This window comes from Gorilla gorilla, chromosome 17, assembly GCF_029281585.2.
Source record: "Gorilla gorilla gorilla isolate KB3781 chromosome 17, NHGRI_mGorGor1-v2.1_pri, whole genome shotgun sequence".
Taxonomy (NCBI): Eukaryota; Metazoa; Chordata; class Mammalia; order Primates; family Hominidae; genus Gorilla; species Gorilla gorilla.
This window is the reverse complement of record NC_073241.2, coordinates 84,828,044-84,855,208: the sequence shown is the minus strand read 5'-3', so window position 1 is coordinate 84,855,208 and position 27,165 is coordinate 84,828,044. Positions and strand designations below refer to the sequence as shown.

The window sequence follows — 27,165 nt, the reverse complement described above, 5'->3', positions numbered from 1 at the left end:
TTGATTAATAAGGTGGTTATTAATGAATACCATATAGTAACAATATATCTGAGTTTTGCAGAAAAACATTCTTGACCAACAGGACGTGATCTAGGAGAAGAGTTGCCTGTTCTACATATTTTATAAAGAGAACTAATCATTTTTCTTCTGTATACTCAATCTGATATCAGGAAACCTCATTTAGGTCTATTCACACTGTAGAGGCAGCAAAATAACATGCCTGACCTTTTCTATGTAAATATTAAAAATTATTAAATCTGCATGTTGGAAAGATTGATTTCAGCAATACCTTCTAAATTTTCAGTGAATATTTAAGTGTAAGTTTGCAGATAGTTTCATGAAAATAATTGACTTTTAGTTTTGGTACTAGGACAATTGGAATATTGGTGGTATTTTTCATTTTATATCTATGTGAACTAAAATTTTCTTATTTGTCTGGCATGAACATCACAGAAAAATCCTTTCCCTTCAAGCTATTTTTTTAAAAAAATTGTAAAGGAGATAATATGTATTGCAGAACATTTAGCAAATAGTGAAAAAATAAAAAGGGAAAGTCAAAAATTCCCTCTTATTAGTTCAGTACTGTAACAGTCGATTGTATTGCCTGGGCTATTTTTTAAAAAAAATTGTAAAAGAGATACTATGTATTGCAGAACATTTAGCAAATAGTGAAAAAATAAAAAGGGAAAGTCAAAAATTCCCTCTTATTAGTTAAGTACTGTAACTAACTGGTGGTAGTCTTTATATCTGTACACATATACATACAATTTAAAATATGTATGCAATTTTAGATTATTTAAATACATTCATACTTATTGTTATATATTTTTCTTTTTATTTTTTTGTATTTGCATTTTTAAAAAACTGATAAGACCTGCCAGGGATATGTGTGCTGTAGTGTTTCCTGAATTTATTTAACTACTATGGTTTTTCTGTTTTCTAATTTATTAATTCATTAAACATTTGTTATTCCTTTGTTTTCTTGGGTCAGTTTTATAGAAGTCATTTTCCTTAAATTGACTGTTGAGTTAAATTATTTCACTCTTATGTTCCAGATCATGAATTTGTATTGTGTAAAAATTTGGCTGCATTCCATAAGTTTTGTTGATAATGTAATATTCTCTGTGTTACTCGTTTCTGAAGTTATTTTGGCAGTTTTTTCCTTTTAATACAATAGCTAACTTGAACTCTCATTTAAATTTCAAAGAGATTATCAAGTTTAGCTTTTAAAATTTTCATAACTGTTTTCTAGTTTTATTAAAGTGTGGCCAGTAAAGAAACAGTGTATTTTCTGTGTCTTAAAATTTCTTATACTCTTTGTGTCCCAATAAATGATATTTTAGGAATTTCTCAGTATTTCAGATGAGATTTATTTTTATATTTGTAATAGTTGGAAATGTGGGCTTATTTTCTGTAGTGTACATTTTAATTTGCTTTTCAGTTTTTAAAGTTTTTTCTTAACTAGATCTCTTTTGAACCTAGAAAGATGTGTTAAACACTCCCACAAAATAATACATGTTTCTCATGCATAAGCGATTCATGATGACTGTGTGTTTGTGGTAGATATTTTCATCTTTGATCTTCAGTACTCCTTTTATTATTATCTCTTTTTTTCCATGTATTATTCTAAGAGAACTTTTCAAGTTTGTCGTCTACATCACTGACAATTTTTCTACAATTTTATGCAAATTTTAATTTTGTTAATGCATTTTTAGTTTTCTTACAATATTTCCTATTACATCCATCTGCTTTTACATCTCTTCACAAATCTTTTGTGTTGACACCTATTTTATAGAAATATTCTATTTTATATAACTGTCAAATGTGATGTTTTCTAGACTCCACTTGTATTTTTTATAGGGTGAAAATGTTTTTCAAAGTATCATTTCCCTCTGAATTATGAGTACATATTTCCCTATATTTTATTGTGCAGATTTTTTTCTCACTACACAGTTTTTAACATGTTGAACTTTAGGACGCTGCAAATCTGCCTTTCTTAATATATTCTGTGATGTTGAGGCTAACTACATATATTTTGTAAAGAGGTATGCTGGTCTCCATGTCAGCCTCTACCAATAGGAGGCGCTGGAGGGAGAGTAGAAGGCTAGAGGAGGAAGAACTTGGCCTTTCCTGTTCTTGTTATCATCACTCTGGTAACATCAGTCTTTTCCAGTTTTTAGTTTTGTCTACATTCCTAAAATTAACCTCCTTGGAGATAACAGCCCCAGTCTGCTGGTGTCTCTTCCTCATCACTTCTCTCTGAGCTTACAGGCTCTGAAAACCCAACCACTTCCCTGTTTCCCCAGCCGTGGGGATGGTAGCTGTTTCCATCCGACTGTTCATGGGTGCTTCTTCTCAAGTCTAAAGCCAGAGGACTGTAAATGTATGTTGTTTAAGCCACACATCCAACCATACTGGTTCAGGAAGGCAGTGGTCTTCCAGTAGTTAGCTTTCTAAAAACTCCCTTTAAAAATGAGACTTTAGAAAGAGGATGACAAATCCTGAGGACTCGTGTCTTAAGCAAATTTTCTATCTAGATATTTATTATAAACCTAATTGCATCTGATAAGTGCTGTGTATGTCATACTCTATCAAAGGTAAAAGGGTTATTAAAGTAACCTGCACTTTTTAGAGCAATGGTGGATGGCCTTGCAGAAGGCACATGGCCTTTATCAGTCAACTCACTGTGGGGAAGCTGGAGAAATAAAGTTCAGGTGAGAGTAAGCCGACAGTTCTGGTGTGATTTTCTTGGGAGGATAACGTATAATGTAGGTAGCAAACACATGGGAGAAACAAGGTTTTGCATTATGAGATTTGACTTAATGTGTACAGTTTGCTTTTGGTGTTGTAAAGCAGTAAAGAGGCTTATTGACATCTCTATTTAAGGTCATTGCAGTGCATGAAATGTAAATCGAAGTGTTATTCTTTATTAGAAGCTAGAAGATAACATTTACATAACATGCTTTTAAGGTAATGAGTTAAGTTCATTATTTTTTATTACTATAACTGTTTGAAGAAAGTTATTTTCATGCTAAAAATACTCCTCCTACTTGAATCCGATTTGTCATAATTTTTGCATGATGTATAATCTATTGTTAGGAAACGATAATTCCATTTATTTTTGTTTCTGGGGGAAAATTGTTAGACAGCTGTTTCGGTCTTTCCAAATAAACTCGCTTCCAGAATTCCTAGTAAGTAGCAATGCTGGTTGATAGGAATGTCACCATTTTTCTGACCCCCTCAGCCTTATCACAAAGACATAGTGCAGAAGCCACATAAGAAATTTGAGAAAAGGAAAAGATACCAAGGCCTAGGTATTTCACAAACTGGATAATTAGACTCTGAATTGCGACGAATAGGCTGAAAGAAAAAAAATGTCACAAGCCTATAGTGGCTTAAGGAACACTGATTTCACAGTGAAATCTTTCTACATAAATTTTATGGTTAACTGGTAATAGGAATAAAACTGTGGAGCAATGTCAGACAATTATGTTATGATTCCTGCCTAATGAATGGCAGGCTTTCCCTTGGTATTTTCTCCTTAACCTGCCCATTGCCCTTTCTGTATGATCACATTTTCTTTAACCAGTTCTTTGCTCATAAATAAAGCTGTGTGTTCCCGTTCAAAAGTTGCATTTTCATTTATAAATTCACAGAATATGTTTTTCAGGGAAAAATGTAACTCAATCAGCTTTGCATGGTTTACATAATGTGATAGTCTCATATTTACTATGTGGTTAACAAGAAATAACTGTTACCAACAAAAATCAGAGAATTTAAAAACAACGAACATTTTGCTTGGGAGCCTATGTATATCTCTATATAAATACATATAGACATCTATAAACATCATCGATCCTTCCCATGTGCACATGCCATATATATGTGGATGTGGGATGATACTTGTTTTTATATATACATATCTATATTTATATAGCTGAAGAAGTGAAACATATTGCTTTTTATTTAAGTGACTCAATGCGTTTATAGACAAGCTTTATTTTACAGTACTTTATCAATGCCGAGATGATAAGATACTGCTTTGATTTGGTCTTCTAAAGGTCAAAATTTGAAAGAATAAATTGATTCCTAGAGACATTCTTATGCTATCATTGGCCTTATATTGAACAGAGAATTTCTAGGAAAATTATTATTCCTCAATGGAAATAAAAATTCATTTTAGATAGCTTAATCAATTTGAATTATTAATTTATGGCATTGCTTTCAATTGTTGATGAGTGTATTTGTGTATTGGGTGTGGGGAGGTCTTCAGGGGATGGGAAGGTGGAGGGATGAGAAGATTCTTATAGCACTAAACTGAATTTTCAATTCCCTGGTAAAGTGTGAAGAAAGAAGTGAAGCGCTTCATTTTCTTCTTTTTAGAATCATTTAGCAACCACAGTTCGTACTTTATATTTTTTATAGAGTACTTTCAACAACTTGCTTTTGCAGTTGGGAAATGACACTTACCTGGATTTTCTTGGGTTCTTTATTCATGACATCAATGAAGACTACTGCTAATGAACCATAGATGAAGTTACACATATGCTAAGCAGGGAAATGCAAGAAGAATGTGAAGGTCCTAGAGTATCTCAATTCAGCATGTAAGTGAGTTGTGTGCACAGTAGCACAGTTCTGTCTTATGGCTGGTCAATGCTCCATATTACGAATTTACATAGGCTTTATTTTAGGCTCTGAAATAATAATTATTTTTATTATATTTCTCAAATTTGCCAAAGTATCTCTGAGATTCAGATCCCATCTGTTTGACAGCTGAGGAAATGGGGACAGTTGGTACAATGGTTTCTCAACATTAGAACACATCTTTTTTTTTTTTTTTTGGAGACAGGGTCTCACTCTGTTGCCCATGCTGAAGTGCAGTGGTACTATCAGGGCACACTGCAGCCTTGACCTGCCTGGCTTAAGCAATCCTCCTACCTCAGCCTCCTGAGTAGCTGGGAATACAGGTGTGGGCCACCATGCATGGCTAATTTTTGTATTTTTTTGTAGAGACGCGGTCTCACAATGTTGCCCAGGCTGGTCTCGAACTCCCAGGCTCAAGTGATCTGCATGCCTTGGGCCTCCCAAAGTTTTGGGATTAAGGCATGAGCCAGCACGCCTGGCCAGAACATGTCTTAAGTTTTTAAGATTCATGATCCTGTTGGGAGCCTCATGTTGTTGCTAATGTTGCTTATGTAATTTACTTTCATAATGTCCTGTTTCCACCTATTTTCCCCTCTTTGTGCTGAAGATTATTGAAGAGCATTGACTAGTGACATTCAGATAATAGTCTGGTGAGTTTGGGTTGAATGTTCTTTTTTGTGTGGCATGCTTGGATTTGTGTAAATATGTAAGAATATAGGGAACTAAATCTTAATTTTCAAGATGCTATCGTGACACCTCTGCTTGTTAAAATGTTGGATAATTGTGAGAAAACACACAAAAAAATACAAGGACCCCGTCACACTTCTTTATTCTCTTTCAGATTTTATACACTTAAACAGATTTACAGCAAAAAATCCTCCAATGACTTTTTAAAAACACTGTTATGTTACTGATAAACTTTGATTTTTGTCTGTGTCCCTTCATATATATTCACACAATTTTCATATTTCTGGGTTATTCATCCCTGCTTCACATGTGCTATCTCACAGTTAAAAAAATTTTTGTTGGATGATCAAAAGCAATGAAAACATTCTTATTCAGTGCTTACATACTTTTGTGTTCTTTTTCTGTGTCATTTTTTCATATACAGAATATGTTTTCCAATAGTTTACATTCTGAATTTTTTAATGACCAGTGTTAAACTGTTAGACTCACCATCATTTACTTAAGTCTCTCCTACATATTTGGTGATTTTGGTTATTTCTGTATCTTTGCACACATTTTTTCATTTTTGTTTCTATTTTCTAATATGCAGTTTTTATAGCTTCTTGATAGAGTCTTTGATATTTTGTTTCTGTGAAATTGTATAGTTTCATAGAACTAAATTTGCTCTATTTAACTGTACCTGATGAATTCATATTAGCTGTAAATATTTAAACATTTTATATAACAGACAGCAAATCATCATATTGCTGGGAATGTAAGGAAGATAAACTCCATGCATTCTAGAAGTCATTAGAGATTTTGCATATAAAGACCACAGCTAGTTTCAAGATCTAAATCTTGAAGCAGGCATTCAAGGTGTTTCAATAAGTACTTAATGGTGGGCCATTAATTCATGTAATGATTTAGGATAAATGATGGGCAGAAAAGTTACTGTGCAAAAAGTATTATTTGGAGAATAATGGGTATATGAAAACTTACATAAATGATTATTTATTGTAATTTTTGTTACTTTCAATTTCTTGGTCATGGCAAAAATTGAAATCCAAGGTCAAACAGAAGAGAGATGGAGAAAGCTCTAACCAGCAAGGGCCTGGACTCTCACACTTCCCTGATTGGAGCTGCTGTGTGTGTCTGAGGAGTCACCATTGCTTTACTGCTTATACCTAAACAGAAGTATATGTAGCTTTGCTTGCACTGAGGATGTTTATAAATCCTCTGGGTTTTACATTTGATTTACTTTCTTCCTCAGCCTTCCCATCTCATTTGAAGACACCTTTAGTTTTCCCATTTCTCAGACTTAACCTCTAGGGAATTATTCATATCTCCATTTTCTCTTATATTGTACATTTAAAGTCTTCATAAATGTTGTTAGCTTATATTTATTATCTATTGCTGCATAGCAAACATTCCCCAAACTTAGTGATTTAAAACAATAACCATTTTATTGGCACACAAATCTGTATGTAGTTTACCTGTTTGGACTGAGCTCAGCCAGTTGGTTCTCTTGTTGATGTCAATGGTGGTCACTCACTCATGAGGATACAGTCTGATGGCGGGTGGACAGGAGGGCCTGGTTGGTTTAGGGAGCCATCAACTGAATTGGCTCACTTCTGTTCCACGTGGTTTAGGCCTCCAGAGGATAGCTCAGGCTTCTTCACATCATGGTAGAAAATCACCCAGCCCCACAAAAGAGCAAGATCAAATGAGTAAGCACTTTTTAAGTCTCTGTTTACATCATGCTTGCAGATACTCCATTGGTCAAAGCGTGTCATATGGCGTAGTCCAGTATCAGGGTCCTAAGAAACTCCACAAAATCATGGGTGAGGGATGGTGTTATTCATTAGGAGCTCTTATTATAACCGTTTCCCACAAGGTTCTGACTTTTAAGAATTCAACCACTTTTCCTAACCTTTGTTGCTAGGACTTTGTAGCACTCTGGTAATAGTCTGCTAACTGGACTGCCTGCTTTAGCCCTTGACCTTAGTCTGTTTTTTAATGGAGCACTGATCTTTAAAACATAATTCGGATGTTATTCCTCCTCTTCTCAGAATACTTCACTGACCTTCCACCTTATTTAGTTAAAGCCAAAGACCTTAAAATGGTATGTGGCTTCCCTGGTACCTCTGTGATATCATTTGCTTTCTCTCCCACTCTGCCCCAGCCACACTCTTTCTTAGTGTTCTGCAAATGCACCATGCAAGCTCCCACCTCAGGGTCTTCACATTTGTTATCTTTTCTGTTAGGAACACTTGACTCAGGTTCTCCATAGTTGGGTCCTTCATCTCTCTCTTCACTCAAATGTCATATCAGAAAGCCTTCCCTGACCACACTCTTGAAGATTACAGCCATTTCCTCTTCTAATGCTCACCATCGTGTTTCCTACTTAGTTTTTCTCCATCCAGGCCTCCGGATCACTCTCCATCCTGCTCTGTGTCTCAAGAGGCTAACCTTCTACCGTTGCATAATCAGACTGCCTTTCTCTCTTTCTCTCAGTCTTCTGGTTGGGTTCACCTAATGGGAACCTGTAGCTTTCCCTTCATTTTGCTTATAAACCTTTAAAAAAAAAAAACCCAAAAAACCAGACAGTGTATTATTTTAGATTTAGATAAGACCAAGCTAAGATTTAGTGAGCATTTTCCATGAACCAATTTCTGTGCTTTCAGATATGTCATAGAAAAAGTTAAGTGAACTGTCATGCCTGTTTAAGAGTCAGGGATACTGAGGTTGAGGTTAAATTACTTGTTCAAGGTAACAGTTAGAAAATAAACAAACAAGACTTCCAAACTCATGTCCAGTCATCTTTTCCATCTACAGCCCTGTCTCCATAATTCATCACTGAATGATAGCTGTTACACACACCTTTGGAATTTGTCTTTTATCACATACACACCACCACCATCATTTTCTGGAAACTTCTTTTAAACCCAATCTGACTTTTTAATCAAGTCTGTATTTGCTAGTCTCAATAGCTGTTACCTTCATCCTCTTACATCTAAGGGCATGTTCTCCAGGAGTCTTTCTCCGGAATCACCAACCTCCTCTTCTCTCCTGACTCTTCAGCATTTTAATATGCTCATTTCTCCTATCTTAAAATTAAAGATGGATTTTTAAATTTAAAGATGAATTTAAATACGTCCACCCCCCTCCAAATTTTGAGACTAACTTTTCTCCTCATTTTTTTCTGTCCTTTTCAAGCCAAGTTTTCTCACACGACATTCTGTATATAATGTGCCATGATCTGGCTTCTTTCCACAACACTCTCTGAAGATTCCACCTCAAAACGTCATCAGTAACATGTCTGATTGGCTTTGACCTTTCTACTGCTTTACCTCTTTGAAGCGTTGGACTTTGGAACACAGCCTTCTTCTATACCTCCTACTCTCTTTCAAAACTCAGCTCATGTCTACTTCTTCATGGGAGTTTTTCTTAACACAGAAGACTGATCTGATTGTCCCTCCAGCTTGTCCTCTTGTCTGCTGGGGCATATGCCAGCAATCACAGCTGCTGAGGCGCTTAGTCTTCCTGATGGAACTGTAGTTTCTGGAGTGGACAGGATCATGTCTTCAGAACTTGCACCCCAGCCATGTGTCTGCATGTAGTTCAGTGACCAGAACATAGTCAACACTCAGTACATGCCTGATGAATGAACAAATGAGTCTGACCATACTCAACTTGGTGAGGCCATTTTTTTCCTTGAGTTTTATACTCTGGGTTCTTTACCTACCTTGGATTCTCTGACTTTTTTCCCCTCTCATCTACTTGCCTGACTTTCTTACGTCTTTTAACTTTAATTTGTTTCTCCATCTTTACATTAAGTGTTGGGATACAGGGCTGAACAAGAACAGGTGACTGTCTTTATGGCTTTACGTTTATGTGTTTTCGTCTGAAATTAGGCAGGTTTCCTTATCTTGCTGAAGTTATTTTCATCCTTAAGAAAGTAATATTATAGGTCTTTATAGAGTGGGGCAGGATCAAATGAGCATGTTTATTAATTGCTTAGCATTATGCCTGGCACAAATTCAATTACCATTATATGGTAATAATTTTAATAGTAATAAACCATATATTACACATGTATTCATAATCAGATGATGTATGCATTATATAAAAATTGTACTATTCTATAAATATTGTAAAAAAAGAGTAGATAATATACATCAATTGCTTTGTGCATCCATATATTTTTACGTGTGCTCCTTTTATTAAATCATATGTTTTTCCTCAGTTTATTGGTTGCTTTTTACTTACCAAAAGCTTCTGTCCAAAAGAAATCGAATGCTGAGGCTGCCCTGAGCAGAGTTCACCTTGAAAGAGGCTTTAATTGTGATGAACCTGTAAGAACCAAGTTTAAGAATTGAGATAATCAGCAGCTGTGTATTTCTTAAAATTTTTATATTTAATGATTTATTTGAATTAACTGTTACCAGATTTACATCTTCTAGATTAGTTTTTAGGCCTTTACTTTTCCTTGGCTGTGGGTACTGACCAGCATGGTGGTAGGTATGATTGGGGTGTGTGTGTGTGTGTGTGTGTGTGTGTGTATGTATGCGCATGGATAGATGTGTGTGTATGCTCATGGATGTGCATGCATGAATGCATAATATTTCAAACACATGCTCAGTGATTGAGTCACTGTCAGGAAGTAAACATGGAGACCATGTTGCTCGATGCCACAATAGTCCTGTTATTGCATTGTCACCACAGGATGCCATTAAAATAGGTATGAAGAATGTCAGTATTCATTAATTTGGTTCTCTTCAGAGAACATTAGCCATGGGGAAAAGATACAGTAGAAATCTGAGAAGAGATGGAAGATAGGAGAGAAACCTGGCTTTTGAAGAATGATCTTTGATCTTTCAGAAGAGGAATACATATCAAGAGCTTATCTATGTGAAAGAATTTACATGCAAAGCAAATCAAGAACATAGATTTTGCTTATCTTTATAGATTATAGTTCGTCTTAGATGGCAAAGAAAAGCCAGGCTTCTCTATACAAAGGGATTTGCATGTTTATGATAACTCAATTAGCCTTAACAGAGACTACCAGTATATGCTGGCTGTCTGGCCTCAAACTTTAATGCATATGTATTTTCAAAGAGAACTAAAAGATTTTGGGATTGTAACACAGAGAAAGAAGAGATAGAGAATTATCAAACATTGGGGATCAGCTTTAAAATTATAAAACAAATTATATATGTTCTGAAAAATTACTTCAGGAATAAGCAGCTTTTTTTTTAAATATGAGAAAGCAAAATCGTATCTTGTATGCCATTAAAGGTTATTGCGTTTTCCAAATTTATAGTTGCAAGTGATGGAAATTTTCTTTAACAAACTGAAGGATGCATTTGTAGTCTAAATGGTAGCTTTGAGAGTAGTTAGATATTTATGGAAAAATTATAAGAAGCAATGTGCTTTTAAAAATTTTTTTTCAAAAATAGATATTGGTTAGGAAAACTACACTCTTTCACTATTTGGTAATGCATATTCTGACTCATTCACACAGTCATTGTGGCACCTAAAGTGTTGCAAAATTAGACATTTATATGGAGATGGGCTATTGATGTAAAAAAAAAAAAAGCTGAGGGCTAGGAATGATAAGGCATGAGTAGAGGGTTTTAAAAATGAGCTCTTTGTTTTCCACTCTTCATCATGTCTAGATCTCAGAGAGGTTTTGTCCAGTGAGAATAAAGAACCCATGGGAATTATGCAGAAATCACTGTCCAGTAAAAGGAATAGTTTTCCTTCAGTGACCAAGGGTGGGACCTGAAGTCAGCACTAGTCAGTGACGCTGTTTTATCATCTTCATGCCAGGTGAAGATTTGCATAGGTGAAATGCCCACTTATTAGGAGAATTATACCCTGACAGAAATCCAAAAGATGGTGCCCCTTTATCTTCTATCAGGGGATTTCATCTAATACTAGAAGGAGCAGTAAGATTCCATGAGTTTGTTACCAGTTATTCACTGGCCTGATCCTGAAGGTCATTGCCTTTCTTCAGTGTTATTTGCTCAGTATCCTGCCTGCTACCCTTAAGCACTTACTTTGCCTATTGAAATCTTACTAGCTATTCATTCAGAAGTACCAGTATTTCTTTTAGGGTTGATCTTATGATGCTACTGTATTTTTTCTTGCCTTTTAATTATTTTTTTAACTTTTTATTTTGAAAAATTTTTAAACACGTGCAATGTATACACAGTAGTAGAATAATCTTCTGTGTCACCATCATACAGTTTCAATATTTACCAGCATTCTGCCTTCTTGGCTCATCTATATATACTACTCCCACTCGATTTTGATAAATTCTTAATAATAGACTATGAGATCCTTGAAGTTTGAAACTGTAATATAAATATCTGTCTATAGACACCATACACATATATATACAGATATATATGCACATACACACATATGTATAGACACACACACCTACCCCTTTATTTTATTTTTTATTAAAATGTAACGTATCCTCATTGTGGAGATAGCCAATGTTAATATTTTGATTACTGTGTAGAGTCTATCTTCCATTGGTTTTTAAAAACATAACATGAAATTTGTTTATTGCTTTTAAACTTCATATTTTACCATGAATATTTTCCAATGTCCTTGAATGTTTTGAAAGTGTGATTTTTAAAGGCAGCATAATATTCCATCACATGGATCTTCCATAATTTATTTTAAGAGTTTGCAACTGTTGACTACATCTTAAACTCCTTGCACATAAACACTTGTCTGCATTTGCAAGGATGTTATTAGGATAGTTTCCTAGGGAATTACTAGGTGAAAGGCTCTTTATGTATCTTGCCAAGTTGCTATCTAGGAAGGCTGTGCCAATTTGTATTATTTTTATCTTATTAACGTGGTAGTCGACATAGTATCTGGTTGTGTTCTTTTAGAAATTGGCATTTTCTGGATTAATGACACTGAACGTTTTTCATGTTCATGATTCTTATTACATGTGTAAAATAAGGTGTTATCTGGAATTGCAGTGAATGGTACATGCCATTTAGTTTAGCTCCAAATCTAGTGCTTTGCAGCAATGATTAATTATTTTTAGTATTTCACAAATCAGTTTTTGCTGTCTTTGGACCAGAATGTCTGCCTAAGTGCAAGTTACATTAGTTGAGAGTTGGTCTTATTTTACTTTTTGAGTATTATTTTTAAAAATTGTCACTGTGTATAATTTTCTCCCTTTATGTCATGTAACTTTATTGAGAAATGCAATTCAATCAGGAATAATTTAGTTTAGGTAAAACTTCTTTGTCCAAGAAATATACTGTCAGGTCCAAATACATTTTAAGTTTTGAAAAAAAATATTTATTTAGATAAAAATTTGTAATCACTCAGGGTATTTGACTGGATTTGAAGCATAATTTACTTCCGGAATGAATTTAGAACTCTATTGTTAAAGTACTTGGTACAATTTGTATATCCAGTAGCATAAAAGTTGCCATTTTTGCAAGTCAGTGTTTTAATGCTGATTTGGTACTTTTGCTATGTGAAATTCCCCATACTCCAGTATAGGAACTGAATGAAAACACCTTATTAAAATAGTAGAGGTAAGTATTTTCAGCTTCCTAAACAGCAGAGAATGCTTTTTTTTTTTTTTTTTTTTACCTTTGGAATTACTCTATTACTTACATCTAAGTTGCAAATCCAAAAATAAAACTAGGATTTTATTAATATTTTGTGCCCTTCATTGCTTCCGGTTATACTTTGCTGAACTATGTTCGAATATGTTGAAAAATAATTCCGTGTATTGTGTGTTGAAAATGATATTAAAAGTATATGTGTTATGTGGAAGAAACAATCAAAACAGACCTACTCAGACATCAACAGGATATTATTACCCCAAAGAAATGACGACAGTTTGCCAGCTTGATGCGTAAAGGAAGGAAATTTACAAACATCTCCAAGAGAGGCATGTTGAACGGTTGAAGGAAATGAGGCACGTCCTGCTTTTATTGTGCTTATTACAGTGGGATTCCCAGAAGACTGAACAAGGCTGTCCTGAGACCTCTGTTTGGCAGAGATCTTGTTGATTCATATTTTATTTTTGTTTCAGAAAAGGTCTGCTATTGTTCAAATTTCTAATGTAGCTCATAAACACACAGCCAGTATCATTTCCCCTTCTACTGACTGATATATACAAATAAATTAAAATCTACGGTCATCATTAACTCATGTTCTGTTTCCATGGAGCACAGGAGAGTAACAAGGAAGGCCCCTTAAAAGAAAGGCCTTTTAAAATGGAGGTCTCAGTTCACAAACTTTAAAAGTTCATGAAGTAGTATTTTAGAATTTTAATCACCAGATATATTGGGGGAATTTATTACTTCCTATTCATATGGAAGAGGACAGCAGAGGTAAATATTTATGTAACTTGTATTTTAAAAGCTTAGTCTTGATTAAAATGTTTGATCTATCGACTTCTGCATCCTTAGAAGTTTGAATTGCTGGACATTTTTGACTGGGGTTTTTACAAAGGCTTCTAGGTTGAAATGCGTGGTTCAGGATTTTGGTTTCAAATTTCTGTCAAGTTGGACACATATAAATGAGAAAGTAACGTGGAATATTATAAACATTTCTGCTTTTTTAAGCTCTAACTTTTTTTTTGCTATCTCTATCAAAATGCCTGAAAATGTCATGACTCTTTAGACGGAGAAATAGAGGAATGGAAACCATTCTGGATCCTCTGCTGTGACTCAGTCAGGCTAAGGGGCAGACTGAGCGCTATATCTGGAGTTTTACATTATGAATGTGCACCTTTAACCTTGAGTCAGAAAATGTGGTTACTGTCAGTCTTACTCATTAAGTGGTGCTGCATAGAACATCAGGGGGAGACTTGGCCTTGGTTTAGTAGAAACTTGAAGGAGACAAACATGAAAAGCAGTGTCAGAAAGTGGAAGACCAGTGTTAAAAATCTTTGGTTTTGCTTTCATTTCTCTTAGTTATTTCTTAGGATTATTGCTTTAGATCATTTTCCCAGGCATTTTCATGGATGAAGAATTCCAAAGAAAGTTATTATTTCAACTCTTGAAAGCTACGCTTCAGGGTGAAGGTAGGGCTTGATTATCAAAGGAATTTCCCTGGCTGGAGTCCTAACAGTTTAACTTCCTGTGATTTCCCCCCGCCCCTTTCCCTTTATTTTTGGCTCAGAACTTCAGTAATGTCTGGATTGATGGAATTCCTCTGGGAGGCAGATTTGAGGGTCTAAAGGTGCTTCTCAATAAAGATTTTGAGGAATGATATTAACTTATTAGAGGCAACCCTCTATTGTTTTAGTATAAAGGGGATGAGATTTGGGGGAATCATTTTGGATGTCACATTAAGCCACTAGCCATTTTACTCTTGATGACCTTAGTTGCCTTTAAACTGTATTTTTAGTGGGGATCATTCTTTCAGCAATCCATTCTTTTTTAAACGCAATTTGGTTTATAATTCTGGGGGCTGCCTCTACATGCTGTACTGTCAGGAGAGACATCAAATATTTTCTGCGTAGTTTTCGACACAGTGAATTAAAGCTGAAAAAACAAGTAGCGATACTACCAACATCTTAACTGAGTATGTGGTGGTGGTGTTTGAGTGTTTGTGTGTGTGTGTGTGTGTCTGTCTGTGTGAGTGTTTTATGTTGCTGTACCTACTTGCTTTTAGGTAACTACAGTTTTACCAGAGAAGAGAATAACTTAGATTATATCAAAGTTTTTTTTTATATAATGGTTTAAAAACCTGCCCTGTGTCTAGTACTCCTTTACGAAGTCCGCAAGACTTGGGGATAATAGTGGACAATAATGTTCCTTAAGGACTTACAGAAATAAGACACACACAGATATATTTAAATTCCAATTAATCTGATTTTTAGTGTGGATTATTGAAGGGCTAGGAACTTATATCAGACTCAGAAATGGAGTATTTTTCCTGTTTAAAATGTAAAGAGATTTAATAACATACAGGAGTCTTGCTATGATTTTTGAGAGGAGATTTACTCTAATGTTTCAGATAATCTGTTTAACAGTTAATAAAAATACGATTTACATTTTGTTTGGATTTTTTAAAGTCAGCACATAATTTCTAAAAGTAAGCAAATTTCTTGCAGGGATGGTGAAATGAAACCTTGTAGCATTTAGCGTGTATTGCGGTTTTGTTATTTGCAGTTTGTTATTAAGTGTTCCTAGGAATAAAAGGATGTGCACAGCAACAATGTTTACTGTGCCGATTTCTGGTATTTTATAATTAAAGAGCAAGTGTGAGCTGGGAAGGATGGGCTGGAAAGCATGGATTCTGGCTCTAAATCTCAGCTCGACCACTTACTACCTGTAACCTGGGGCAACACAGTTATTTAATTTCTCTGTAAAATGAGGATAATACAATGAAGCCCCTGCTTCATTGGGCTATGGGAATTAAATGAGTGAATGCGTCTAACATTGAGAACAGTGTTCAGCCCATAGTAACTGCTCAGTGAGTATTTTTAAGCTATTAGCATGATCAAATTTAGAGAGGAGAAATATAATGGAGCAGTTTCTCAGTTCTTGTTAGAAATAATCATTACATTTGAAAATCCAACAAAATATTAACATTCAAAACCCATTTTCAGAAGTGGTGGTGGTAGAATTGCTATACCGGAGGAAAATTTAGGAATGGCAGCCTGGTTAAAAGAAAGGGCGGGTGGACCTGGAGTAGGTTATAGATCAATTTAAAGCAGCAAAGTTTTCTAAAGGTGCTTCTAGTTTTACTTTAAACGAGTTTGCAGTTGCACATATCAAATAATAAGGTGTTATTTGCCAGAGGCATTTTGTTGGTGGGGGGTGGGAGAAAGTTTTGGGGTATATTGTGTGTGTTGGGGGTACATTTCCCCGGCTGCCTTTTTCCACTGCTGCTGGTCCTCTGGTCAGGAAGCCTCCCTGTCCCCCACTGGTTCTGTTATTTGTTCTTGGATAGCATCAACTTGAGGATGAGACTTTATAGGCAACACATTAGCCTCAGTGTCTCCTCCTGGTTGTAGTCATTTCCAGGTTACATGGGTCAGTTTCTCCACCTTACTTGAGTGAATGCCTAGAAAGGCTATTTCAGCCTAGAGAATTTTTAGGGGAATGGAGAAGCTGAGGGTAACTCCTCAGCACCAACACTTGAACCCAATCAATACTTGATAGATTACTCCCAGCACACACAATACACCCAGAAATCTTCTCCCCAATCCACACCCAATTAAGTTTCAGCCAAGGTTAGAATTCAGTGGTTCCCTCTGTGTGTGTCCCCTTAGCTGTTGCTGTTCAGGTGCAAAGGTGTTCATTTCTTTGTCTACCCATGTGTAGTTGCCTGATATCCAACTAAAGTGCATCAAAATATGGAACCCCTAGGTAGGCAAAAAAGATAATTAGAATACAGTAGTCCCCCCGCCCCCTTTATCTGTAGTTTCATTTTCTCTAGTTTTAGTTACTGTCCATCAACTGTGGTCCAAAAATATTAAATGGAAAATTCCAGAAATAACTCCTAAGTTCTAAATTGCTCGCCATTTGATGAAATCTGCACTGTCCTTTGCCATCTCATCCGGGACATGAATCCTTACTTTGTGCAGCAGATTCACACTCTAGACACTCCCTGCCTATAAGTCACCTCTAGGTTTTCAGATTGACTGTTACTATGGCAGTGCTCAGGTTCTAGTCACCCTTTTTTGACTTAACTATGGCCCCAAAGCACAAAAGTAGTGAATCTGGCAATTCAGATATGCCAAAAGAAAGCCATGAAGTGCATCCTATAAGTTACAAGGGCAAAGTTCCCCATTTAAGAAAAGGCCAGGCCTCGTAGCTCATGCCTGTAATCCCAGCACTTTGGGAGGCCAAGGCGGGCGGATCACCTGAGGTCAAGAGATTGAGACCAGCCTGGCCAACGTGGTGAAACCCCGTCTCTACTAAAAATACAAAAATTAGCCAGACGTGGTGGCGGACGCCTGTAATCCCAGCTACTTGGGAGGCTGAGGCAGGAGAATTGCTTGAGTCTGAGAGGCGGAGGTTGCAGTGAGCCAAGATTGTGCCACTGCACTCCAGCCTCAGTGACAGAGCAAGCCTCCATCTCAAAAAAAAAAAAAAAAAAAAAGAAAAGAAAGATCATATGCTGAGGTTGCAGTATATTATAATTGTTCTATGTTGCTCTTAGTTATTGTTGTCAGTCTCTCACTGTGCCTGATTTATGAACTAACTTTATCATAGGTATGTATGCATAGGAAAAATCATAGTGTATATAGAATTTTGTGCTATCTGAGGTTTCAGGCATCCGCTGGAGATCTTAAAACGTATCCCTCTCTTAGAGTGAGTACTGTGATTATGTTTAAATAAATGAATGCATGCTTGCTTGTGGAAATATTTTTGTGTGTGGGGTATGTATGTATGTGTGTGTGTTGCATGTGGACATTTTAATGTGTGTGTATTATCCTAGCTGATGGTTTTCCTTTGGACATTTGGGTTCATTTTGTAGAAAGAAAATGCAGTTTTAGAATCAGGAAGCTGATTGGATGATGCCATCTGAATATATGTGTGTGTATAAATAAAATATATTATCAAAAGCCTGACTTGACTTGGGAACTGGGAAGTAGCAGCCTCAGGTCCTCCTAGGTTTATTGGAGTTACACTTATTAGCAAGTAGCCTAATCCTCTCTGCAAAGAGAGGAAGTACAGTTTTATGATAGAATCACGTGGGATGAGGATCATTGAACCAGAGAGAAACTGCTGCTGTTTGATTTCCACTGCAAGTCATCAGTATTTCTTGATCTAGAACAATGATAAAAAGTGTTCTGGTCTTTAAGCAAAACTCAGATTTAGGCTTTATCCTTAGAATCTGATCTTTAAAACTGGAAGCACAAGCTTTCCAGCTTTGAATTCACTCCATTTCAGAGATGAAGAAACCATTTCTCAAAGAGGTGTCTCTGTTGAGGTTTCACAGTGAACAAGGCAGGTCAGCTGAATCCAGGTCTAGTGTTATTTCCTGCAAATACATTTTATTTTTCATTTTTGCAGTAATCTTTAGATTAAACCCACTCCTATACTGTTGGATTAGTTAGGCACATGGACTGGGTGTATGTTTCCCAGATTTGAAAGTTGGTTCTCCATGTCATAGTTATTTGTTCTGGTTGCTATTTTTTCTCAGTTTTCTTATCTGTACAGTGGCGGTAGTTATTTCATAGAATTATACTGAGGACTAAATAAGTTATTTCTTGTAAATTACTTACATGAGTACCCAGCATAAGTGTTAGCTATAATAATTATTATGTTATTAATGATTATGTCATTATTATGTATTGTTGATAGTAATATAATAATATATTGCTTTTTAGACACTTTAGTTAGCTATCCAGCATATGACAATAAAAAGGTGGCTCTGTTGAAGAGAAGGATTCCATAATTTTCTTGTGAAAATAGCGCCATAAATCATTGAACATCTTGCTTCATTTTTGTGTGAATTATTTCGATTGACTAAGTACTCTTGGTACTGGGCTGAGTTACCATCTGCTGTGTTTTGCTTCCGTAGGTCAGGCTTATTCTCCTAGGGAATGGTGAGGTGGAAAAAAATGCCAATAACCTAACCCCAAAATGTATCCTAACTGTCTTGTTCACATTTGTAGGACAGTTTTATTGCTGTAGGTAAGACGGATAACTGGGCACTATTCCAGCATCTTGGCAGTTTTCCTTTTTTCAAGGTACTAATATTAGGATTAGCATGTTGTTTTAAAGCCATTGCCTTTCTGCACCTTATAATTGCTTGTTCTTGGGGGAGGCTTGGAACATTTGAATTACGATTTTTCTGCCAAATATGGGAGAGGTTGTCTGTTTTGTTTTAATACTTCGATTGGTTTTTAAAGTTGGTACTACAGTCCATTTTGCCAACAGACAACACAAATTAGAGGCAGTGTGGGTACACTGTGTATGGGGCAGATGCAGAGAGGGGCAGCGAATATGCATGAGCGAGAATGTTATAGCTCTGTCAGTTTTTGTATGTGTGCCTCAGTTTATTTTTGGTATTGATACCAATGTTCAGCAATACAGTGATTTGCCTCCTCTATTTTGTTTCTAAATCAAAGCCTTGGCAGATTAAAATGACTAGGAAAAGATTAAATTGTTAATGGTATAATCATATTTTTCTCTAAAGCATTGAAGAATTACAGTGTCTATACTTATTAGCATGTGATAACTTTAGTGATTGAAATGTTTAGCTAGTTTTACTCAAATATTAGTAGGATTTGTAATTTTCATAGGAGAGACTAGTGCCACAAAAGTTACTGGTAACTAGCACTCTTCAGTTTTCATCTTCATGTAACTGTTGTGAGCATTCAAGGAAGGAGCTGGGAAATGGTTTAGTCTTCATAGATGCTCAACAGATGTGAGTTCTCTTTTCTCCCATGTATACATTTCTTATCTTTTTGTAGAGTTCATGGGAGCAGCATTTATGGATTCAGACTTATATTGTTGACAATGGCCTTGCTACCTGATAGATGATCAGTAAGTGTTGCAGAACGAATACATATGAGAGCAGCAGAGATAGGAGTACATTAGGGCAATTAGAATAGATTCCTTTTTTTGTTTGTTTTTTGAGACAGAGTCTGTTGCCCAGGCTGGAGTGAGGTGGATCGATCTCACTGCAACTTCTGCCTCCTGGGTTCAAGCGATTCTTCTGCCTCAGCCTCCTCAGTAGCGGGACTACAGGCATGTGCCACCACACCTGGCTAATTTTTATATTTTTAGTAGAGATGGAGTTTCATCATGTTGGCCAGGCTGGTCTCGAATTCCTGGCCTCAAGTGATCCGTCCACCTCGGCCTCCCAAAGTGCTGGGATTACAGGTATGAGCCACAGTGCCCGGCCATTAGAATAGATTTCAAAGAAAAGTTGACTGTGCCAATCTCTGCTCCCTCCTGTATGTTGTTAAGTCTACAGGGCCATATTAGTACCATTGCCTAAAGAAACGGAGTTCCCCAAGAATGTGTTAGGAATAACAAAAATTCTGTACTTTGACCTGAAAATTGCGGTTCTTGAGCTGGTTATTTTTCTAGGTATTGTTGGAAGTTATGAGTCAGAGTTAGGTACTTATTCGTGGATAACACAAGGACTTCTGTCAGAGATCTGGATGCTGTCAGTAGAATCTCTGTTTACCCTCTTGGGCTCAGTTTATTCATCTATTCTATGTGGAGGAGTATGCCTGTTTGGCCTTCCTCTTAGGTTGCTTTTGAGAATGAATGAAATAATATGTGAAAATTCTGTTCATAAGTGTAGAAGACGGCTAGTGATGATGATGATGATGATGATGATGAAGATGATGAAATTGATGATGCCCAAAATATGGAGAATCTAGACTGAATTTATGGCTTTCTAACTTCGAATTTTCGGCTTTCTAACTTCGAATTTTCAGGCATGCATGATGATAAAATGTTTTTATTTCTGATATCCACTGCATTGTTTCTATAGACCTTCAAAGTTTGACACAAATAACTAAATTATTTTGTTTTGTTGGTGAGGATCACTTTTATTTTAGCGGTGTATCCTGTTAAAATAACCTTGCATGAGGATTCTCAAAGTTATACTAATGTTGCACTAGTAACTAAGGCAGTTCCAAAAAGAGACATTTAGAATGAATAAGGATAAATCAAAAGTAATTCATATCCATTGGTAAGGAGGTGGCACATACCAAGTGTCAACTGTAGATATTTTAGAAATTGAAGTGTTACCATGGAATCAAAGTATTCCACTGTAAGGTTGAATATCTGAGGATACCTACTTTAAGCCGTCGATTAAGATGAAGTTAATATTCATTTTACGTATCCTGCTTGAAACCTCTTATGCTGTGAAATTTTCCTGTCTATTAAGAATAGTTTTAGAAAAATGAATTAGCTAATTCCTTAACTTGTATGTAACTTGAATATAAGTTCCTTTCCTTAACTTGTATGAAAATCAGTTCTCCTTTGTGAAGAGCATGAGAGATACCTCAATAAAATAGTAATTTTATATTGACATCGGTTGCAGTTTCAAAGTCAGAGTTTTACACTTATGTGCCCCTATATTGTCTAGCTTTGTAATCCCCACTTTAAAAGGCATCCCAAAATAGCAACAGAAGAATAAATTGTGACTTGGGTGTATTAGATTTGTATGATCTTGTTTATTGAGCTGCTTTGTTATGTAGTTACCAAGGATGATGTAAGCTTCTCATCCAAGTTTTCCTTTACTATGCTGCATTGTCCTTTAAATGTCATGAGAATACAAATATTTTCAAGGTAGCAGTGAGGAACAATCTAGATGAGATGACCAAAAGGACATCTCATATGAAACTGCAGTGAGCAAAGGTTTATTGGTCTTTGGATCTCTAAATAGAGTGACTTTAGATATCTAAATTTAGTGAAAACCAGAATTCAGTGACTTTAGATTTCAGACCATAAGGGGTTGTAACACCTACTCCTTTTCTCTGTAATGAAGAAAAATGACCACAACAATGTGGTGGATATCAGAAATAGAAACTTTTCATCGTCATGCATTCCTGGAAATTCCAGGTTAGAAAGGCATAAAGGAAGAGAGAGAAAACCTGTCATAGTTAGTATATCTACCTTGGTTAGTGTTTTTCACTTAGGGGATTGCAAATTCATATGAGAATCGCTGAGAGAAACAATTAAGTTAGAACAAATATTCTCCTTCCATTGTTACAGCCTGTAAAATGTTATTTCTGAGTTGCTACTTATCTATCACCATTTCTCTTTCTCCACTTCATTGTTAGTGTTTGTATGATTGGGGTGGGCGGGGGTCTTCTGGATGGGGTTGCTCACACTCCAGAAAGCCTTTTCCCCCTTCTGTTGAAAGAAGACACAGCTGAAATCAGTCTCTTTGCCTTTTCATGATATGGGGATGCGGTGGAATCAAAGCAGGCAGGATGAAAGCCCAAAAGCTTCCTGTTTCCAGCTGTTTTCTTCAGCGAAGGTTTTTTTTTTTTTTTCTCCCAAAGATGATGCTTCCTTTCAAGGGGTTTTTAATCTGCTAACTGTTTCCTCAGTTTATTTCACTACAGTAAAATGTGTTCCCTTTAGGTCATACCTGTCTCTTTTAAAACCCAACCTGTCCTTTTCAGCCGTGTTAGTTGCTACTCAAAAGAACAAACGTGATTTATAAAAGTCCTTTTAATGAGGTACAAAGACCAATAAACCTTTGCCACTAGAGTTTCATCTTTTCGGTTGCTTTATTTTCATTTATGAAAAACTTGAGATGTCAAAAAGCCATTGAGAACACTATTAATTTGACCATTTAATATTTGTAAACAAAGCCGTTAAAAATAAAATATGTTGTTATGGCCTTAAGGTTGGTTATGGGTTTTTTTTTCCCTTCCGAATGCAGTATAATCATATGTAATTTGTTTCATGTAAATTCTTTAAAATTAAGGCACTGGAAACTGCATAAATGCTAAAATGAATACTAAGAGTGGCTTGATTTATTAAGTGATAATGTGCATGAAAATATGGCTTTTTTGCACTGATGTTTATTGTTTCACTTTTCGCATTGATGTTGTTTTGGAATTTACATTTCTAAATTCTGCATCCTCTAGGGATAAATGAAATATAAAAATGAATTCTTTTAATCACTCATTAAACATTAACTAGACCTTTCACCCATTTCCTAGATCTTCCAGGGTTCTCAATAATAATCATCATCATTATACATTGATTTATAAAGGAATATCAGAATGAGTCAGAATTTTTCTGTTTCTTTATCACTTGTCTTTCCCCAAATATCCATACTGACCTAAACGTAGGAGAATTTATCAGCAAGAAGGTTCACATTGCTGCCCTGTTATTTGAGCTAATTCTTTGTGATATAATGAAGCCAGTGGCATATGGGGGAGAACCACCTCATTTCATTTTCACTTTAATGCTAACTCTAACATATGCTTTTGAATTGAAGTGGGGTCCCAAATGCCAATATATGTTAAAAGAATTAAACACTTTAAAAAAAGAGAAAGTTTTCCCTTATTTACTCCTGTTGCCCACTCTCTTGAGGGTGAGAGGCTGATAGCGCTTAAAAACATGAGCATGCCTATTTTATCTGTACTGTTTAATAGAGAGCTATGAAAAAAATGGCAATTAACATATTCAGACAGAAAATCATCCTGGCTGAATGACTCATTAAATAGTCGTATAAACAGGATGTGCCGAAATGAACTGGTTCAGAATTTAGTTCCATTGGTCTTTTCAGCACACACTGCTCATTATCAGCACTTTAAGAAGCAGACTTGTGGGTGCTTAGAGGACACTTAAATTTCTTTTCTCTTTATTTTTTTCTTAAATACTTCTCCCCTCCTCCACTCCTTTCCCCTGCTATTCCTAATTCTTTGCAGGCTAAGATTACTCGTCCAAACATGAAGCATTCTGTTGGCAATCGAGTTAGGGGTAAGAGCTTCTGACTTTCATCCAGGTCGGTGGTCCTAACCCCAGATGACAATCAAAATGTATTTGAAGATTTTTTTTTTGGAGACAAAGTCTCCCTCTGTCACCCAGGCTGGAGTGCAATGGCACAATCTTGGCTCACTGTAGCCTCCGCCTCCCAGGTTCAAGCGATTCTCCTGCCTCAGCCTCCGAGTAGCTGGGATTACAGGCGTATACCACCATGCCTGGCTAATTTTTGTATTTTTAGTAGAGATGGGGTTTCACCATGTTGGCCAGGCTGGTCTCAAACTCCTGACCTTGTGTGATCCGCCTGCCTCAGCCTCCCAAAGTGCTGGGATTACAGGTGTGAGCCACTGTGCCTGGCCATGTTTTTAAAATATGCAGACATTGCTGAACCTCATTTTTTTGGGCTTCCCATTCAGTAGGTCTAGAGGCAAGGCCTGGTAGTCCGTATTTTAATAAAAGCTCCCAATAGGATTCAGATAGCCAGCCGGGCTTGGAAGCTATTCACTGATTTGTGTCCCCTCACAGTAAAAATGCTCTTTCCCCAGGTACAGGATATATGGCCATCTGGCCTGGATATCAGTGGTTTGCAGACCTGGCTGCAAATTAGAATCACCTGGGGAGCATGGAGAATAAATACTGATGTTTGACCCCACCCCCAATTAAATTGTTGGTGGGGGGGGGTAGTTAAAACCTCCCCAGGTGATTCTAATGTACAGTCAAGTTAGAGTACTTCTGTCCTACATAAACAGATGGAGCTAGGTTTAGCTGAAAAAGTCTAGTTTTCTTTTAGAATATGCTTTACCCTGTGCTAAAACTCCTCTGTTACTGTGCCTCCCTAGCCACACACACAGAGCTTAAACGTATTGCCTCTACTAAGGCTTTCACATTTATTGGTACCCTGTTCTCAGGTGGGAGTAGAATGCTAGGCTTTCACGTTGTATCAGATTCCTGTTTCTTCCTACCTGAGTATCACATCTGCGATGTGCAGATGTGTTGGTATAGCATGAGCACCCCACAAAGGCTAAGTAATAAGGATGAAGAACAAAATTGCAGTTTAGCAAAGGAAGGAGCATCCATCTTTTGAGTCCCTGTATACTCCAAGAAAAATTCTGAGTAAACAAGTTTCTTCTTTAGCAAGTTGTGATATTAAATGGGTGCCTTTCGTTACATTGGCTAACATTTGCATTTCTTGGACCTGTTCTGGAAAAGGGTCTGAGATGAACCCATCATTGAAGATCTAAAAAACAAAAACTTTCACCATGTCAAGGGAAAGAGGAAAGATTTCCATAAGCGTAATCTTGTATTATAGATGGTACATGAAAACTCTACTTCCTAACTGCCCACAGGGATTTAAGGGGTATTTTAAGGGGTACTTACAAATAAAAGGAAGAAGATACATTACATCACATTCTCATTACCAAGGAGAAACTCATCCTCTCTAGGAAAGGTTTCTCTCCTGTCTTTCGTGTGACTTTCCACCTGCTAAGTCCCCTTGAAGTTACTGAGCAAAGACACTCTTACAACACTAAGCCGTTGGTGCTAGAAGTGGAAGTAGACGGAGCCCCTGAGGTTCAGGTGCCAGGTCCTTGTATCTCTGATGGCGTGGGAAACAAAAGTCAGCAGCCATTTCTCTTCACTAGAGACTCAGAGGAGGTAAAAAGGGGGGATTCACGAAGTCATCTTGATTTTTCCGTATCTTATGGCGAAGTCTTGTGGTAGACCCCAGAACCCTGATGGTTGGTCTCACGCTCGTAAGTTTACATAAGGCTTTCTCAAGAAACTGACATCCAGAGCGCTTGCCTTAGAGAAGACAGCTGACCATGGTCATGACACTGGCAGGTGTTAGGACTGGCTGGTCTACTCTGGTATGGCAGGAACCCTGGGCCCCTGAATAAGGGAGGTGATTGTGCTTTAAAGTCTAGGCTTACCAATGTGTAGGGCTGTGGGACTCACTGTCAGGGTTGTGTAAGGCGAGGGCCATCGCTTGCGGAAGTCTGAGTGTGTGAGCACCCCCTTAAATATTGCCCCCAGGTGCTGTACTTGCTTAACCCCGGACCCAGCCCTGGCAGGGAGCAACAGCAGGAGGGAAAACCATTGGTAATTTAGGTCTTCACATCTTATGCTTCATTTAATGTGGTTGATAAAGAGCCTCCTTGTAAAAGTATCTTGGTGTAGACTCCCAGGGAAGGAAACACTTGTGTGACTGACAAGCTGGCAGTGCCCATGGCCACGTGTGTCACCCTGGTGGAGGATAATCGTCCTATTATTTTTTGTCAGTAGGTATAACAAGTGGGTAGTGCTTTGTGTATTCCACTGTGATGAATTAATTTTGTGTTCATTGTAGTAGCACTGATCATAATGAATTAATTTGGTATTCATGTGGATGTCAGAGGTTTTTTTTTTTTTCCCCTTCCAATTTCATGTAGCTTTAGTTAATGGATACTTTAAAGTACAGTACATCTGATCTGATTTCTGTTCTCTCATTCACTTCTCATAATTTTCCCCCCGCTGGATATTGTGAGGTCTTCTGTTTTTAAAACATATTTAACTTGATCTTTAAATAATTAATGTTTTAATAGCTTTACATGAGCTCAAACATTCCTCCTGCTTTTAATTTATAAAATAAGGAAAATAAGGTAAATAGTTATAACAAATATAACTGCTAGGTTGAATGATATACTTAATAACTTGTATATTTTAGTTTGGTTTAAAAAGATCTGAACTAATCATTTGTAATTTGTAGCCTTATTGAAGACAAATATTGTATCCCCTTATGCAAATATGAAATAATGAAAACTGCATGCCGTATATAATAGTTTGCTCTTCTTTTAATTTCTTCTCTCTTTCCCTCATAGACAAGATTGATAAATGTATGTGCATATATTATTTATCTGTTCATATAAGGACATGTAATTGACTATTAGATATGGTAATTGCATAAATATATCTTATTCAAGCTCATTTCCTTTTCTGTTTATAAAATAAATGTTTTTGTTAAATTGGAATATGTACTGAAATAGAAGTGCCTAATTTAGGATTCAGAAACTAGGTACCCAAACAAAAATCAAACAAAATTCTGGGAACCTTTTGACAAACTTGTTCTTTAACCTATATGCGTTTAAAAAATTTGTTCATCATGTTTGCTGATTATTGAAGATATTTATAATAGAACAAGGGTTTCCTTCATCACTAACACACCTGCTCGGCTGATTTGCTCCCAGTGGAAATATGGTTGAACCTTTAGAAAGAACGATGTTTTTTGCCTTACGAGTATCAGGATGCCATTTTTGGTCTTTCTTTAAATTTAAACTTGGAAATGGTATCCTCCATATATTCTCTTGTGGCTTTAAACTTTTTTTTTTTTTTTTTGTAATTTTACAGCTCTTGTTCAGTTTGATTCTCAGCAGCAGCTGTATTCCATTGTAGA

General features: G+C 36.4%; 1 protein-coding gene across 29 annotated transcripts in view; it reads left to right on the top strand.

The window, feature by feature from the left end:
• Positions 1-27,165, top strand: part of TCF4 (transcription factor 4) — a 367,386-nt gene that overhangs the window by 66,407 nt on the left and 273,814 nt on the right. The window contains exon 1 of one of the 29 annotated variants that reach the window (XM_063699238.1): positions 14,041-14,389. The exons of 27 other annotated variants lie outside the window; for them this stretch is intronic. In XM_063699238.1, the coding sequence (XP_063555308.1) occupies positions 14,326-14,389 (64 nt within the window). In that variant the 5' untranslated portion in view covers positions 14,041-14,325. Of the gene's footprint in view, positions 1-14,040; positions 14,390-27,165 lie in introns of those variants that run through there. One more of the 29 variants, XM_055368181.2, reaches the window with a different exon arrangement.